This window comes from Rattus norvegicus, chromosome 10 (assembly GCF_021556685.1).
Source record: "Rattus norvegicus strain SHRSP/BbbUtx chromosome 10, alternate assembly SHRSP_T2T, whole genome shotgun sequence".
NCBI classification, from domain to species: Eukaryota; Metazoa; Chordata; class Mammalia; order Rodentia; family Muridae; genus Rattus; species Rattus norvegicus.
In genome coordinates, this window is record NC_141543.1 from 22,642,501 (window position 1) to 22,657,299 (window position 14,799).

The following is a 14,799-nucleotide window of genomic DNA, read 5'->3' on the forward strand; positions in this document are numbered from 1 at the left end:
GACAGGCAGAAATTATTTCAACGTGAGCAAATGGGTCTGTGTTTTTTCTGTATTTTAAGACCCCTAGTTCTACCCGAGGTGATAAATATCGTCTATATTTTCTTATAAGAATTTCAAGGGTTTTCTTTCCATGTAAGACCTGGAGCCACCTGGAATTGTGTGTGTGTGTGTGTACATGTATGTGTGTGAATATAGGTATATGTGTGTATGTGTACATATATGGGCATTATATGTGTATATGTGAGTATACATGTATGTATGTGTGTATGTGTACATGTGTATATATATGTGAGTATACATGTATGTGTCTGTGTGTGTGTGTGTGTGTGAGAGAGAGAGAGAGAGAGAGAGAGAGAGAGAGAGAGAGAGAGAGAGAAATTGGGTAACTTTTGTTACTGAATCACAGCATATAGCCTTTAACAGAAATCAGATTTTCTAATATATGTGGCCCACTAGGAGCTTTCTGTTCTAGACATCATTTATTAATTCCTATGCCAATTTTATGTCATCTTAATTGTGGCCTCTATAATAAACTCAGCATTTAATGGGTCAGTTCTCTGCCAAGAATTCTGATTTAAGAGCATCTTAGCCTTTCTTGACTCTTTGCTGTCTGTCTAAATTGAACATTCAACTTAGTGAATTGCATGAAAAGCTCTGTTGAGCTTTGGTTGGAGCAGACAATAATTTGTATTCATTGTCTTTTTTTGACCACGAACATGCATTCATCTCTATGTATTATACTCAGATCTTCTTTAACATCACCCAGTTTTATAATTATAATTTTATAATTTTCCTGAAAAGGCCGCCACAGCTTACATTTATATCTGTGATTGCTTTTGTAAATTGTATCTTTAAAAAAAGATCTATCCATTTAGAAATTATGTGTATGTGTTTCTGTGTGTGTGTACATGTATGAGTGCCTGTGGAAATTGCATGCTGGGAGAAGGAATGGGCTTCCCTGGAGCTGGACTTATAGGTGTTGTGAGCTGCTCAACTTGGGTCCTCTGTGAGAGCATCAGGAGCTTTTAGTTGCCGAGCCATCTCTCCAGTCCCATGGAGCCAGCACCATATACCTCACATAGGCTTGTTAAAAATTCACGGTGTCTTGTGTTTGCTTCTTCCAGGACACTGTTTATTAAGAGTTCCAAATACTTGCAGGAAAGAGTATGTGCAGATATTTCGTGTTTCCGGGTCTTATTTTGTTCTAGTCTTCTTAGGTGTTTAGTTCCCACCCAAGCGCTTTGAGTCTGGGCTCTGAGAAACTTGCACCGTGCTGACCATCAGCATCCACACCCAACACCGCTCTGTGAGAGCGAGTGAGCGAGCATGCATGCGTGCATGCATTGCTGAGGTTTACCAGGTGGAGGTGGTGCTGACCAGCCGTGCCATGGGGTAGCAGAATGGCTGACTAGCATGGTGCTAATGGGGCTCAGTCCAAGCTTGCTCTAGGGCTTTTTCAACAAAAGCCTTTCCTTCCTTTCCCTCTGCTTTCCCATGTGCTGATTATTCTAGCTGAAGTTAGTGGGGAAAGGAAAAGTGGGGCTGGTGCTTTCTGTTACCCTTTCTCTCCTCCTGCTATTTCCTCCTGCCCTCATCGGGTTAAAAGCAAGTGTTCGGTGCTGGATGGAGGGCGGAGGGGAGTGGGAAGTGAGGACCCTGCATCCCAGACAAAGCTGCTTCCATGCAGCCTCTGTAGGCCGGGCCCCCTCCCACTCTTAGCTTCTGCTTGTTGGTCTCCCAGCCTCCTTCCTCCTTCCTCCTCCTCTTCCTCCCCCTCCTCCTCCTCCTCCTTCTCTTCCTCCTCCTCCTTCTCTCTCTCTCTCTCTCTCTGTCTCTGTCTCTTCCTTTTTCAGTCGGGTCCCTTATTTCTTTTTGTCCATTAGCCGTGAATCCGTATGGCATGGGCCCCAGCAGCTCTGGCTCCTTTCCGTTAGTCCTCACAAAGGGGGCTCCTCTGGGCAGCGCAGGCTGGTGCTTCAGCAGAACCCAGGTACCCTTCTCTTTGGCTTCCTTTTTCTTCTGACCATTCTCCTTTACCCGCTTCAGGAAGCTGTCTCTGCTCTTCGAGTGCTTGATGTGCTCAGTCCCCACATTGGTCCTCTTGGCCAGCATCTTGCCCTTCCTTGACATGCTTGTTCACCATGATGCCCACTGCATGCTGGGTGACATTGTAGACTCTTCTGGTTTTGCCATGGTAACACTTATGGGGCATTCCTTTTTGAATGGTGTCCATTCCCTTGATGTCTACAATATCACCCTTCTTGTAGAGTCGCATGTATGTGACCAAAGGAACAACTCCATGTTTCCTAAAAGGCCTAGAGAACATACACTGAGTGTCTCTCCTCTTTCCCTTTGTGTTCGTCATTTTGGTGAGTTACTGGAAGATGGCTGCTGCGGCCAGCCCAGCTTGTCTCTTGAGCAACTCTTCCACCTTAATTCTACCATCTGATGATGCTGAGGTAAAAAGCCTTCTTTGACTTCCCGGTGCCTGAAGGGTGAAGCCTAAAGTCGAGGCTTTGCTTCTCTAGGTTCCGCATGAACTGGCTTGGCTAATTACTATATCAGGCCTTGGCTCCCACTCCGTGGGTTATACACGTCAGCAATTTACAGCACAGAATTGCTGAGCGAGAACCACGCTTTTGACGGTAAGGACCCCGAGGCTCAGGGAAGTAAAATGACTCGTATCAGCAATACCTCAGCCAGGCAGTACAGAGCTGGATCTGAATTCAAGCCTCTGGCTCCCGGGAATCACTGGATAATCTCACCTCCTTGCTTCTGTCACCAAAGTATAAAACCTGACTTAGCTTAACATTCAAATGGCCCCAGGGGTGGTGCGGGGGGTGTAGGGGGAGCACAGACCCACTGATTCCAGTTCGTGGAAGTGAACCAGAGGGTATGAAATAGGACAGGGAAAGGGCAAAGGTCAAAGAAGCAGCCTGAGGGAGAGAAAGTGTGGCTCTTTTCACCTAAAGCTGAACTGCTCGGATTAGGAGTTGGTGATGTGGACGGGAGGGGCAGGGTGGGGCAAGTGGTGACATAAGCTGAGTGGATGACGGGATGACGTAGCTTTTTAGCTCGGATTGAGGAAGTGAGTACAACCAGGAAGTAAGTGCTGGAAACAGTGTATCTTAAAGCCTTTGTACTGGCACAGGAGAAACCTGAAGTAGTAAAATTGACGCTCTAAAGGATTTACTAATTTGCTTAAGAAATAATGTTACCCAACCAGAATTTAGCTAAAAGAGCGCTGCCTCCAACATGACTGGAAGGCAGCAGTGTGCACTCACCAGGCTTGTTGGAATCTGTCAGAAAGAAACTTGTGTAACGTAATGTAGGGTTGCTGAGAGTCTGTGCTGATGTGTTCTTCACCGAGATGGACCTCCAGTTGGTCTCAGTTCCCACGACAAAAGGGACAATGAAGACTTAGATAGTCAGTCATTAGCCCCATCCCTATATCAAAGAATATGTCTCTAAGGGGCAGGTCAAGGGGACATTACCAGGTTCCAATCACCAGTAAGTCCTGGTCTGTCATTAAATCCCCTGTCCACTTATAAGAAAAGTTGTAATCCTGCCAGGTGGGCAAGAGGAACCTGGGTGACAACTGTTCAAAAAGGAGCAACACCAATGTACGCAAGAAATAATTCTGGCAGCATCTTTGTTGTGTGAATCCCCCATCTGCCCAAGGGATTAGACTTACAGTCTCTCGTCTCTGTTTCAATTGTTCAGAGTGTGGCCTGGAAGCCCATGAGGGTGACAGCATATGTGGAGTGTATAAGACCTTGCTAACAAGGAAAGGCTTGCTGAGATCCTAGTCCACACATGATAGTGACACAGCATATCATGGCAGAGGTGCATGATGGGGGCACAGCTGTCCACCTCACAGTAGTAGGAAACCAAAGGAGGAAAGAAAATGGCTGAGGCCCCAGCATCACCTTCAGGAGCACAGCCCCCTCCCACGGACAGCCAGAGGACCTCTCAGAATGCCCTACCTCTGAAAGGCTCTGTTCTATTCAAATAATGCCAGTCTGAGGGCTGGATCGAGGCTCTGATCCAGATCCTGGCAATTCTGTAAAAGTGTTCTTGTTCCTCTTCTCTGAGCCCGAGGAAGGCCTGGGGGTGGGGGGACAGTAGCCTAGCCCACTGATTTGAGGTCAAATGTTCAGACTCTTAGCTGTGGCCACAGAATGGAGGGTGGAGACCTGTATGGGAAGGAAGGAAGATTAAGAAAACGCCAAGGGTGTTTAAAAAAGTTTCCAGAAGACTTGAAAAGCCCAGAGCGTCACCATAAAGTCTACCTCAGTGTCTTGCCATATGGTATGCTAGGTCACCATGGTTTTGTCTTCACACGGTCATGAAGAAACTTACAAATAAGAAGCTCATAAGTAATTAATGACCAGTCTCTGGATGCAAGATAATGGTGGGGTGCTTGATAGCATTTGCCAATCTCCATGGTACAATTGGTAGATTTTAGTCTACCAACAGGACACTAAAACAGAAAATCTATTTCTCAGAGCAGGTATCACCTGGCTCCAACTCTCCCTACCAGGATTCAGATGCCATTGAGGAAAGGAGCTTGGCTTTCCTACTCCACATAATGTCACCAATGTCTAGCAGTTCCCGGGACCAACATAGGGTTTGGCAATTAGCTACTAAACAAAGTGAATTCTTTAATCCAGCGTGGGGGGCTTTTGTGAATTGGTTGTTTCATTGCTCTGGTGATTCTGATGGCCTCTTTGCTTGCACCCCTCTGTCCAGCTCTCCCAACATCTGTTTGTTCTGTCACGTCTCAGGCCGGACAGCCCCAGCCCTGGGTAGTTTCTGCTGCCAGGCAGACTCAGCCAGAAGTGTGGCCACCTGTGTTCTTGTCACGTCTGTGTGGTTATGTTCACTCTGGTTGCCCATTACCTGCCCTCAGATGGCTGCTTCTTCCTCGGCCAGAGGGAGCATGACAGATCTCACACACCGCACGATGGACAGGAGAAGAAGCTTCTGAGACAGAAGGGATCGAGACCCACCTACACTATAACGTGTCCAAAGGCTCTTCTTGCCTAGAAAGAGTCAAATTCTCTCTATGTGAGAGAATGGAGAGGCTGATCAGCAAAGGCATGCCTGCCTTCAAGTAAGAATGATTAAGGAATGCTGAGAAAGGGCTCTTCTGGAGGCTCCAGGCACGAGAGACCTCTCAAGCTGGGGAGGGTGTTTAGGGGGGCGGGGACTGGCCTTATCGGAAGATGACAACCCCTCATTCCTTACTCGTTAGGTCATCCAGCTCTGGGAGCAGGATGAGGTGTTACCATATGAACCCCATCTTGACTCATTGCCTTTTAGAGGTCATAACCTGTTGAAGGAGGAGGAGGACATCTGGCAGGACAATATGTCTGTGAAATGAGCAGGGTGACAGCAGGGAGCTGCATCCCGGACAGTGCTGGAAGAGTTATGTGAGACCATGTTGGCCCAGAGCTTAGTATGGAGGTCGGCAGCGCATAGCAATCACTCAGTGAAAGCAGGAAGAACTTATGAGTGTGGATTATCTGTCTGACACAGGGATCTGGCCACACTCGCTTCTCTACATCCCCAGAACTGAGAAACGCTGCCTGACATAAGGCACCCAGTGTTCGTTGGAGGAACCAGGGAACAGATGACGTAACCATTCTCTGGTGTCAACTGGGGAAAGGCAGCTCTGTCCCTGAGCCCAACTCCTACTTTGAGGTGCCGCAATCCACTTCTTCCCCCTCCTGCTGCCCCTCTCAGTTCTGACAGGCAATGAACTCACAGGGCCTGTGACTCAGGGCAGTCTCTACTTCTCTAAACACTTGGTGGAATCCCCAAGGCAGCTTAGGGTGAACTGACATCTTGGGGTACAGCTGGGTCCACTTTCGCACTAGATGAGCACTGGTCAGGAGGCTGGACCTGTACGCTCTGTGTTGAGAAAGGGAACAGAACGTTCAGCGCTAGAAGAGGGACCCACTCAGTCCCCACAAAACAGGAAGTGAACTCAAAGCTGGGGTCACACCAGCCTCTGTTTGAAGCTCAAATCTCCCCTTTCTCTGACCTTGAACTTGCCTTCTTTCTGGAAGTCTGTTCACAGCTGGGGAAAGAGGAGAAAATTCATGGATAATCGAGGAATTGCCTGTCAAAGATAACAAGAGGGCCAGACTGAGCTATGACTTGATGCCTTGGGCAGAAAGATTGCATTTCAGTCCCTCAGAGAGGCAGCAGCCACTCCCCAGCCTCACATCTACTTCCTCAACTTCATATGTCCTTCCCTCAAACCCACCTCTAGTTTCCAGGCCTCCCCAGCTTGCCTGAAACAATGAACCAGAGCTGTTCTTGGGTGGTGGCACCTCTCAGAGTCCTGGTTCCCCGAAAAGCCCCAGATAGCTTATCTGGCTAAGTCCAGATCTTGGTAAGGTGGTAGTAGGGGTCACATTCATACATGGTATACAGAAGAGTCATTGTAGAGGGGGACTTCCCTCGTCCCTCGTCCCGTATTTTGAGATTTTGTGTGTTTGTGGCTTTTTCTGTCTTTTCTAAGAACACTGGCTTGTCACAGTGTTATACATAAGTGGAGATGTTGTGATGTAATATCTACTGGGAGGGCACCAAATGGGGCATTCAATTACTTGATTCTAAAGTCTATAATAATGGTCAACAGGAAGTCGTCAGAGGGACCAGGCACTGGGACTAACATCGACTGCAATAATGACAAAGTAGATACCATGGTGACCATTTGTTGATGATAGACAAAGGCACAGAGAAGCAGGTGGTCACACAGCAAGCAGGTGGCAGAGTTTGGGTACAGCCTCCCTCTCCCTTGCTCTACGGGAATGTCTGCACCATGTGGGGGAAAAAATGGGAGGAATTTTTCCAAAATGGACAGAAAGACTGCATCAGATCCAGACCTTGGGAGTAACCCATCACTGCTTCCCAGATGTGCCAAGTCCTCCCTCCCTGGGGCAGATGTTGGCTGGCCCGCGCGGCTGCCCCATATGCTCCAACACATCTGACCACTTTCCCTTGTGGCCACTCTGTCTTCTAAGGAGCATTTTTTTCTGTTTGTTTCTTCTAATATAGATCCTGCCCTAAACACTTCCTTTTCAACTCTCTGGCCCAGGGTTTGGGTAATCTTCACCCTGCAGGGCTGTGTAACATCACTAAGGCTCCAGGAACCCACAACTTCTCAATAATGCTGAACAGGGTGAAGTTTCCCAGTAACCACCTCCCCCGCCTGACTAAGGCTCTAGCTTCACCGAGCTGTGTCCTCTTTTTGAGGAACCGAGTCACTTGGCTTGGAATCTCTATTTGTTATTCTGGAATGCCTTCTGAATCATTCACTTTTTTTTTTTTTTTTTTTTTTTACTTTTGAACTGATTCATGTTTTTTGCATTTCCTTGTATAGCAACTCAATCTCCTTCAAGGCTGAGCCCCATCGCCAGCTTCCCTCTGGGTCATCCACAGCGACAGCACCCTGGGACCCGCCTCCATCCCCCTAACGTTTATTCTGTTGTCACCACAGACTGAAGGATACAGATGGCCATGCAGCCCTGGAGTCATTTCGGTTTGTTCACACCAGAACTCTAGGAAGACAGTATTATGTCCACTTTACAGACTGTCACACTGAGCCTAGCCGATGTCACACAGAAGTAGAGGTCGGGATCAGAAGTTGAGCCTGGCCCCCAGGTTCCAACACCAGAACCTGGAAGGTGGCTATTTGCAGACCCTACGGCCACTAGGTGGGTTGTGGCATCAGCTGAGACCCCATAGACTGTAACTCCCATGCCATCAACTCCTGCACTGTATCTGGAAGTAGATTCAATCCTACAGACACTGACTCCTGGCTGGGGGCCTTTCTCTCCTTTCTCTACAGTTGCTTGAAGCTTTGTCTCCCACTCTCTGAAGTGCTCGGCAACAGCCACATCCATTGCACACTGGGTGGAGTGGTCCCTGGCGTGGCCTGGAGGACCCAAGCCCAGCAAGGGAATTCTCAGAATCAACTCAGAAATTCCTCACTGCTCCAGAAGAGCAGGACCCCTTATGACATCTTTCTGGGCCCAAGTGGCAGAGCCTTCACACAAAGGGCTCTCTAAACATTTAATGTGTGCCCATAGGGACACCTTGGCGAATGTGAGCACTGCTCTCCCTCTCCCTCTTCTGCGAGGCAGGCTTCTGAGCTCCCTGAGGACAGGAAGGTCAGAGTCTCTGGGAAAACAGGCTGGGAAGAGCACAGTGGTCTGAACATGGGCGAGGCTAGCTCATCCACAAGAGCAGGGCAAGGGCAAGTGTTGGAGCAGGAGGGACTGCAGAGCTAGGTGAGGTGAAAAGGTCTGGAGCAGAGTGACAGGAAGCCAGCTGTGGGTTGCATGTGGGGACACTGCTGTGGTCACAGCTCTCTTTAGTGCCTTAGCTCTGACTTCTGCTTTTCTGAGTGCTTTGTTTTGTTTTGTTTTGTTTTGTTGACAGAGTCACTCTGTAGCCCAGGCTGGCCTCATGTTTTCAATGACACTTCTGCTTCAGCCTCCCGGTTGCTAGGATTCCTGGTGTGAGCCGCCCCAGCCAGCTTTAGTATCTTGCACCTGTCCATATTGCTTTGTCTGCACGCTGTTTGTAATTCCCGATAACTCTACATGGTGCCCCTGGAACCTTCCAGTCTGGCTTGGTCTCACGTGTGCTTCTGCTGTAGCAGTTATTGGCTTCTGGGGCTAGGGCCCAGAGCAGGCTCTTTGCTTTTGAAAAGAGCAGTCAGTCAGGGCGATAATGTTTCCCAGGCCTTGATCTTCCCAGCCCCTCCCTGCCTGTTTCCACCTTAGGGCTGAGTCTGAGCACTCCTCCTGGTAGACATGTAATTAAGGCCCAGAGATGGAAAGTCAGTACCCCCAGGCCTCAGAAAATAGCATTCATTCAGCAGGTAGAGAGCAATGCAGTTAGGGTAAACCACTTGACTCTCCTGCCCAGATCTCTCAACTGTTGTGGCTTTGGCCTGAAGGACATGTGTCCTCACTGGCTCCTTATCATGGGCAAAGTGGAGACCTAGCATGATAACAAGAAACAACTGAGAAGACAGCAGCAATAACAGCAGCAAACTCCAACACAGCATCCACTCCAGGCCAGCATCAGGACCAACTTCACTCCTCCATCTTTCTCATTGTCCTAAGCATCAGAATAGTGTTGGCCTGTGAGGTCAGACAGACCAGCCATGACCCAGCTCTGCCACTTCCTGGCTGTGTGACTTCAGAGAAGTTACTTTACTTGCCTGGGCCTTGGTTTCCTATGTTTAGAACAAGTTGTGCTCACAATAGCACTGTAGCAGTAGTAAATGGTACATGGGTATTCTATTTACAATGTAATAGAAAATATTAAGTCAAAATGCACTTGATAACCCTTGACCTGTGGAGCATCACAGCTCAGCCCCGCCTCTTTAAACCTGCTGAAAAGCTCACATGGGTAAAAATACCACCAAGCTGACTCTCTGTGACAGGGTAGGGAACGTTCATGGCGGCCATGAAACTCTCAACTTCCTCTTTGCTTGAATTATGAGAAGTCGTCAAAAGAGAAAACTGTTGGAAGAAACAGCTCATTCTCAGAGTTGCGATAGAGGAGAGGTTGGTGCAGTGCACACGCCTATGAACTCAGCGCCAGGGAGGCTGAGGCAGGAGGATTGCACTGGAAACTGCTGGAGAGATGGACGGACAAGTGGGTGCACAAGTATGCACCTGAGTTCAGATCCCAGTACCTACATAAAAGCCCCAGGGGCTTTTGTAGGCATTTGTACAATGCACGTATAACCCCAGTGGGGGAGGGGACTCGTGGTGACAAAGGATTGATGGTGCTTGTTGACAAGCCAACTAACCTAGTCCAAGTATGGTGACAGTGTTGATGACAGACGGTGTCTCAAGGGGTTAAGTCAGAGATTGATAGAGACATTGGCTGTCCTCTGGCCTTCACATGTGTGCTCATGGTACATGCCCCTCTCCCATATACCTGTGTACAGGCACACACCATACACACAGAGAGAACTGGAAGCTTACTCAGGCTACATAGTGGAGACCTTGTCTAAAACAAAATGATACCGTGATTGACAGTTGTGGTCTTCATGTGCAAATGGGAATCAGAGTAAACAGGCTGCTTAAAATCACACAGATTGCTAACAGACATCAAGGAGGGGATTTGAACTCAGATAGGTCTGACATCATAATTCATGTTCCAGCACTACACCGCCAGTCCTTGGTTGGGGTCATGGAAAGATCCAGTGCCTGGCTCTGCATCGAAAATGGAAACATGAGTCACCAGCTCTCCTTGGGGAGGGAGGAAAGCCCAGCTTTAGGGCAGAATGTTCCACCAGATGCTGGAGAACAGCTGCCAGCACCCCTGAGTCTTTTTGATGCTGAGGAAGGATGGAGGAGGGACAGGGGACAGCAGTGTCTGAGGCAGTGAGTGTAGCCCAACTGGGGCCAAGCTGGTCTCAGGAGGCTTGCACATCTGGCCTCAGGAATGCTGAGCCCCAAGATGCCCCTTTCCCCCTTCTGCTTCTCATAGCTGCCTTACACAGTTAAATGAGCCAGCTTCTTTGTCTCAGCCGGGACCCAGTGCTGTCATGTAAAATGGGCCTCGGAGCCTGCTGATGAAGACCAGGTCCCTAAGGACAAAGCAAAGGTAGAATGAGTCTTGCTTGGGGGCCCTGGTAAGCTGGTAATTTTCTTGTCTGCTCTGAGGTATGGTCAGGGGCAGGGACAATGTGCTCAGTGCGGAGCACCCAGAGAATGTAGGTCATGTTTATGAACCAACCAGCTGCCTAAATCAACAGAGTATGGAGAAGAAAAGCGCTTCCTGTGGGGCATGGGTGAGTGGTCTCTTCTGGCTGATCATCTCCCTAGAGCTCCGTTCTCCCAGCATCTGCCTTGGTTTCTTCCCACCCACCAATGACCCATCTCAGTTTTGCACACATATTGGTTCTACCCAGGAAAGTTTGGGGCTGGCCAGTGTGACTTAGTAGCATAGATGATTCATTTTGGTTCATGAAGAAACAAAAGCCCAGGCCTTCCCAAGGCAGCCTCTGCTCTTGTCCCCTGGGCTGGGAATGAGTCACGATGGCCGCCTCTCTGGGGCTCTGATTTTGGGGTTGCATGGGCCTTCTGAAGGAAACTTTAGCTTCTTTACTTACTCTGTTCCTGGGGAAGCCAGGTGAGTTTGGGGGGGTGGGGGGTGGCAAAAGCAATAGCCACCAGCGGGGTGGCTGGCAAGGGGAGGGGGCAGGTTCTGCAATGAAGAGTCTTGGAGGCCCTGCAGCACCCCTCCCCATGGCCTCCTCCTCGGCCTGGCCAGGCGTGGCCTGCAGCCTGCATCCAAATTCCTTAGCCAAAAGTGGAGAAACATTCTCCGATTCCACATTGCACAGGAATTTTAAAAAGTGTGGATAACCATATGACCTCAATTTCCCCCGCCACAAAATGAGAGTCATCTCAGGGGTTTGGCAAATTCCCCATGGGCAGCAGAGAGGGCAACGAGGGGAGGGCCTCAGCTCACTGCCTTTGTAAGATAAACTCCCACCCCTCCTGAGTCCCCAGGAAGAGGGGGAGCCTCTGGGATTGGTTTGCGTGTGCAAGAGGTCTTGGTGGCTCTGAAAGACTGGACTCAGGGGACTGGAATCTGTCATGAGGCTAAAGTAGGCTTCCTTCAAGCTTCGTCTAGTGTATGAGGATAAATGAAGGTAGGGAACTGACACAGGGCGTCCTTGGGGGTCATCATCCGCAGCAGGGTCCTTGGCAAGGGCTGACTCATTTCCATTCTCCTCACCACAGACTTCTTTATCAATAAAAGGGAGAAGGTAATTCTTACCTCACCAGGCTTAGTAACTTGGATCCCTACTTAGCGTCAGGGACTGTGTCCTGGGTCACATCAACCACTGATCGGGAGAGTGAGGTCATCACACCAGGTGGCCACCAAGGGTCAATGGAACAGTCTGGTAACGGCTGGGAGGCGGTGGCATTCGGTGACACAGATGTCTGTCTCTGGTGGGTAGCAGGTGCTCAATTGTCTCTCTCCTGAGGATGGTGATTCTATTGATGTAAAAATAGGACCACAGTCTTCACATCAGAGGGAGAGCGGCAGGTTCTTATTTTAGTTCATTTCCTTACATTTCTAAGGAGAGTGTGTATGCTCAGGGAGTAGCAGGGCCCAGCCAAATGGAGGTTGCCCGCAAGTTGACTGGGAGAGAAGGACTCCCATTTTCCCACCCAGGCTTGTCACCCCGTGGCCTGGGAAACATGCCAGCCTCATTTTACCTCGAGAAGCCACAGCAGTTTTTTACAATCCAGGGCAGGAACGTTTGGATAGAAGCTGGCATGGGTCTCCTGGAAAGACATGGAGAGATTCATAGTGACAGCAGGAGAATGCCTGCTTCTTCCTGTAAGCTCTGCCCCATGAGTCAAGGTGACAGCTCTGTTGTAGGAATATCCAGGTATCTGGACCGCAATGTGTGTATAAGTGCATGGCCCAGTGACGACCATAGTAGACAATAGAGGTGACTCCTGTTTGGTGAGCACTGACTGTATGCCAGGCACTGTGCCTGGCTCATGTGTCTCCCTAGCTTACACAATAGCCCTGTGGGTGAGTGCTCTGTGATGCCTGCCAGTAGAGACTCTGATAAACTGAGGGACTTTCTCAAGTTCCCACAGTCCCCAGTGAAGCTGTAACTTCAATCTAGAGACTGTGGCCCAGAACCTGGGACCCTCCACATGACCTTATCACCCGAATTCCTCCTGCTCATATCATCCTCCTCACAGATACACACAACTTCACTTCTGTGACCTCATCGTCCTTGGGTGCACAGCCCTGTGAGGCTCAATGGGTCTTCATCACCTGCCTGGCTTTTAGTTTTCTCAATAGGTAGTTCAACCCCTGCTTAGCGGCTGGAGGCGGGATTAAGGTTTTCTAAACTGTTAAAAATTCCACACAACAACAGAGGAAACAGAAGCTCCAAGAGTAAGGGCTGGGGTTGATACAGGACGTGTCATCTCCCCCTTGTATCAGGGTCCTGCATTTTTGTGATCCTTCCCCTTTAGGGTTCACATCACCTGGGGGAGAAATGGGAGACAAGGGGTTAAGGAGGCTGTCGGATCCTTGGAAGTACTGGGCTGAGAAGACTTCTAAAAAAAAAAAAAAAAAAAAAAGGAGGTAGCCATGGCTATCTGTGCCTTGACTTCAGGGCCAGAGGCTCAGAGGTCAGCTTGGCTCTCTGCTCAGATGCTGGCATTTGGTCTCTAGCTCAGCTTAGCTCAGCCAAGGTGTGAGATCTCTGAGGTTCTGCTGTTAACAGTTTTCTTTCTAGATAATTCTCTGTCCCATCCCTTTTGACCTTCCAAAAGGGAGGTGGGGGAGGCTGAGGTCCAGGGCCCGTGACCAGATTTGGAGAACGTTCTGGAGTCTGTACCCATCATATGTAATGGTGTAGCCATGTTTCAGCCTTAGTATGGTTCCTCTGTGGGAACCCAGGTCATTCAACTTAAGGGCACTTAGCTTAGTGGACAATGGGGAAATATTTCCCCAGGGTCAATGAGGTCCTGGCTTCCCTGAACTCTGTGCTCCTTTTTAGTCAGGGAACAGGTGCTAGGACGCTGCTCCAGGTGGCTTGTTCTCCACACTCCTCACCCAGGTCGTAGGTGTCACCTGCCCTCCTGCTCTGTCTATCAGGGATACCCCAGAGTTGGAGGCTAAGGGGCAGTGGGTTGAGCCCCTGGGACCTAAGAAGTACTCAGATTCTAGGCCTATGTGGTTTGGGATCAGCTGTTGGGACTCTTGAATTTCTTTATGGTCCCTGGAAGCTAGGGGCAGGATCTTCATAGAGCACCCTGGCCTTTGCACTTTACAAACCTTCTTGGTGAGCTCTGTGTCCTCTGAAATGCCAGATGTGGCCCTGATGGTTGATTGTATCATCAGGTTGTGGCCACCAGATGTATGCCTTCCTAACAACCATGACACAAAGAAGCCGCAAGGTCAGGTATCTCAGGAAACTGGAACCCCCTCATTCTGTCCCCAGAGCCAGCCCCTCCAGCATACTTGGGGTTCTGGTTAGCTGGGCCCAGAAGACCCTGGGACTTGCAAAGGGCTTGGAAAGACTTAGTACTTTAGTCCCTCCTTGGCCTTCATTTCTGTCTTTCCTTCCTTAGGCTATTCCAGGCATTTTCTGCCCCTGAGATAGGTGAAAGGAGAAGGAAGGATCTACCATGATTCTGGAATAGCTGGTGAACCATGCTAGTCATTATTCATTTTAAGAACAGTGCATCCTGGGTTAGATAGGCCAACACTGAGCCATGGAGACATCGTAGAAAAATATAAACCCAACACCTTCCACCCCCACCCCACTCACACCCTGGTTCCCAAGCCCCACCTCCAGCACCAGCTTCCAGCCTCGCTCTATCAAAGGGCTTTTTAAACTTTCTTCATTCGCAGACTCTTTGCCTGAGAAACTTTTGTAGTTTTTACCTAGGTATTTAAAACAGAAAATCAAATCAAATTTGCTGATAATTAAATCATAAAAATTTCAAAACCTTTCTTTTGTATACATATAATTTTTCTATTTATTAAAGATAAAAGCAAATCTCTATTTTAATGAGATGGATGTGTTTATCTATGTGTACACAAAGAGTTAAACCTTAGGGGCCAGAAAGATGGTTTAGTAGTTAAGAGCATTTGCTATTCTACCAGAGGACATGTGGGTTAGCACCAACATGGTGGCTCTCAATCATCCACAAATCCAGCTCCAGAGGATCCGACAACCTCTTCTGGCCTCCATGGACACTGGGTGCA

General features: G+C 49.0%; 1 protein-coding gene across 13 annotated transcripts in view; it reads right to left on the bottom strand.

Annotated features, from left to right (window-relative positions):
• The window catches only part of LOC102552476 (uncharacterized), a 30,408-nt gene that overhangs the window by 3,254 nt on the left and 12,355 nt on the right, over positions 1-14,799 (bottom strand). For 2 of the 13 annotated variants that reach the window (XR_015631509.1, XM_087574931.1), the window contains 4 exons: positions 14,381-14,475; positions 12,276-12,344; positions 11,830-12,050; positions 4,903-5,066 (listed from right to left, as the gene is read on the bottom strand). Coding sequence is in view for 8 of the 13 variants with exons in the window: in XM_087574931.1 (XP_087431057.1) it covers positions 12,021-12,050; positions 12,276-12,344; positions 14,381-14,475 (194 nt within the window). In the remaining 5 variants the exon portion in view is untranslated. Of the gene's footprint in view, positions 1-3,625; positions 4,197-4,641; positions 5,067-5,770; positions 5,917-6,049; positions 6,128-8,423; positions 10,631-11,829; positions 12,051-12,275; positions 12,345-14,380; positions 14,476-14,799 lie in introns of those variants that run through there. The other 11 variants (XM_087574930.1, XM_087574925.1, XM_087574926.1 and 8 more) reach the window with 11 other exon arrangements.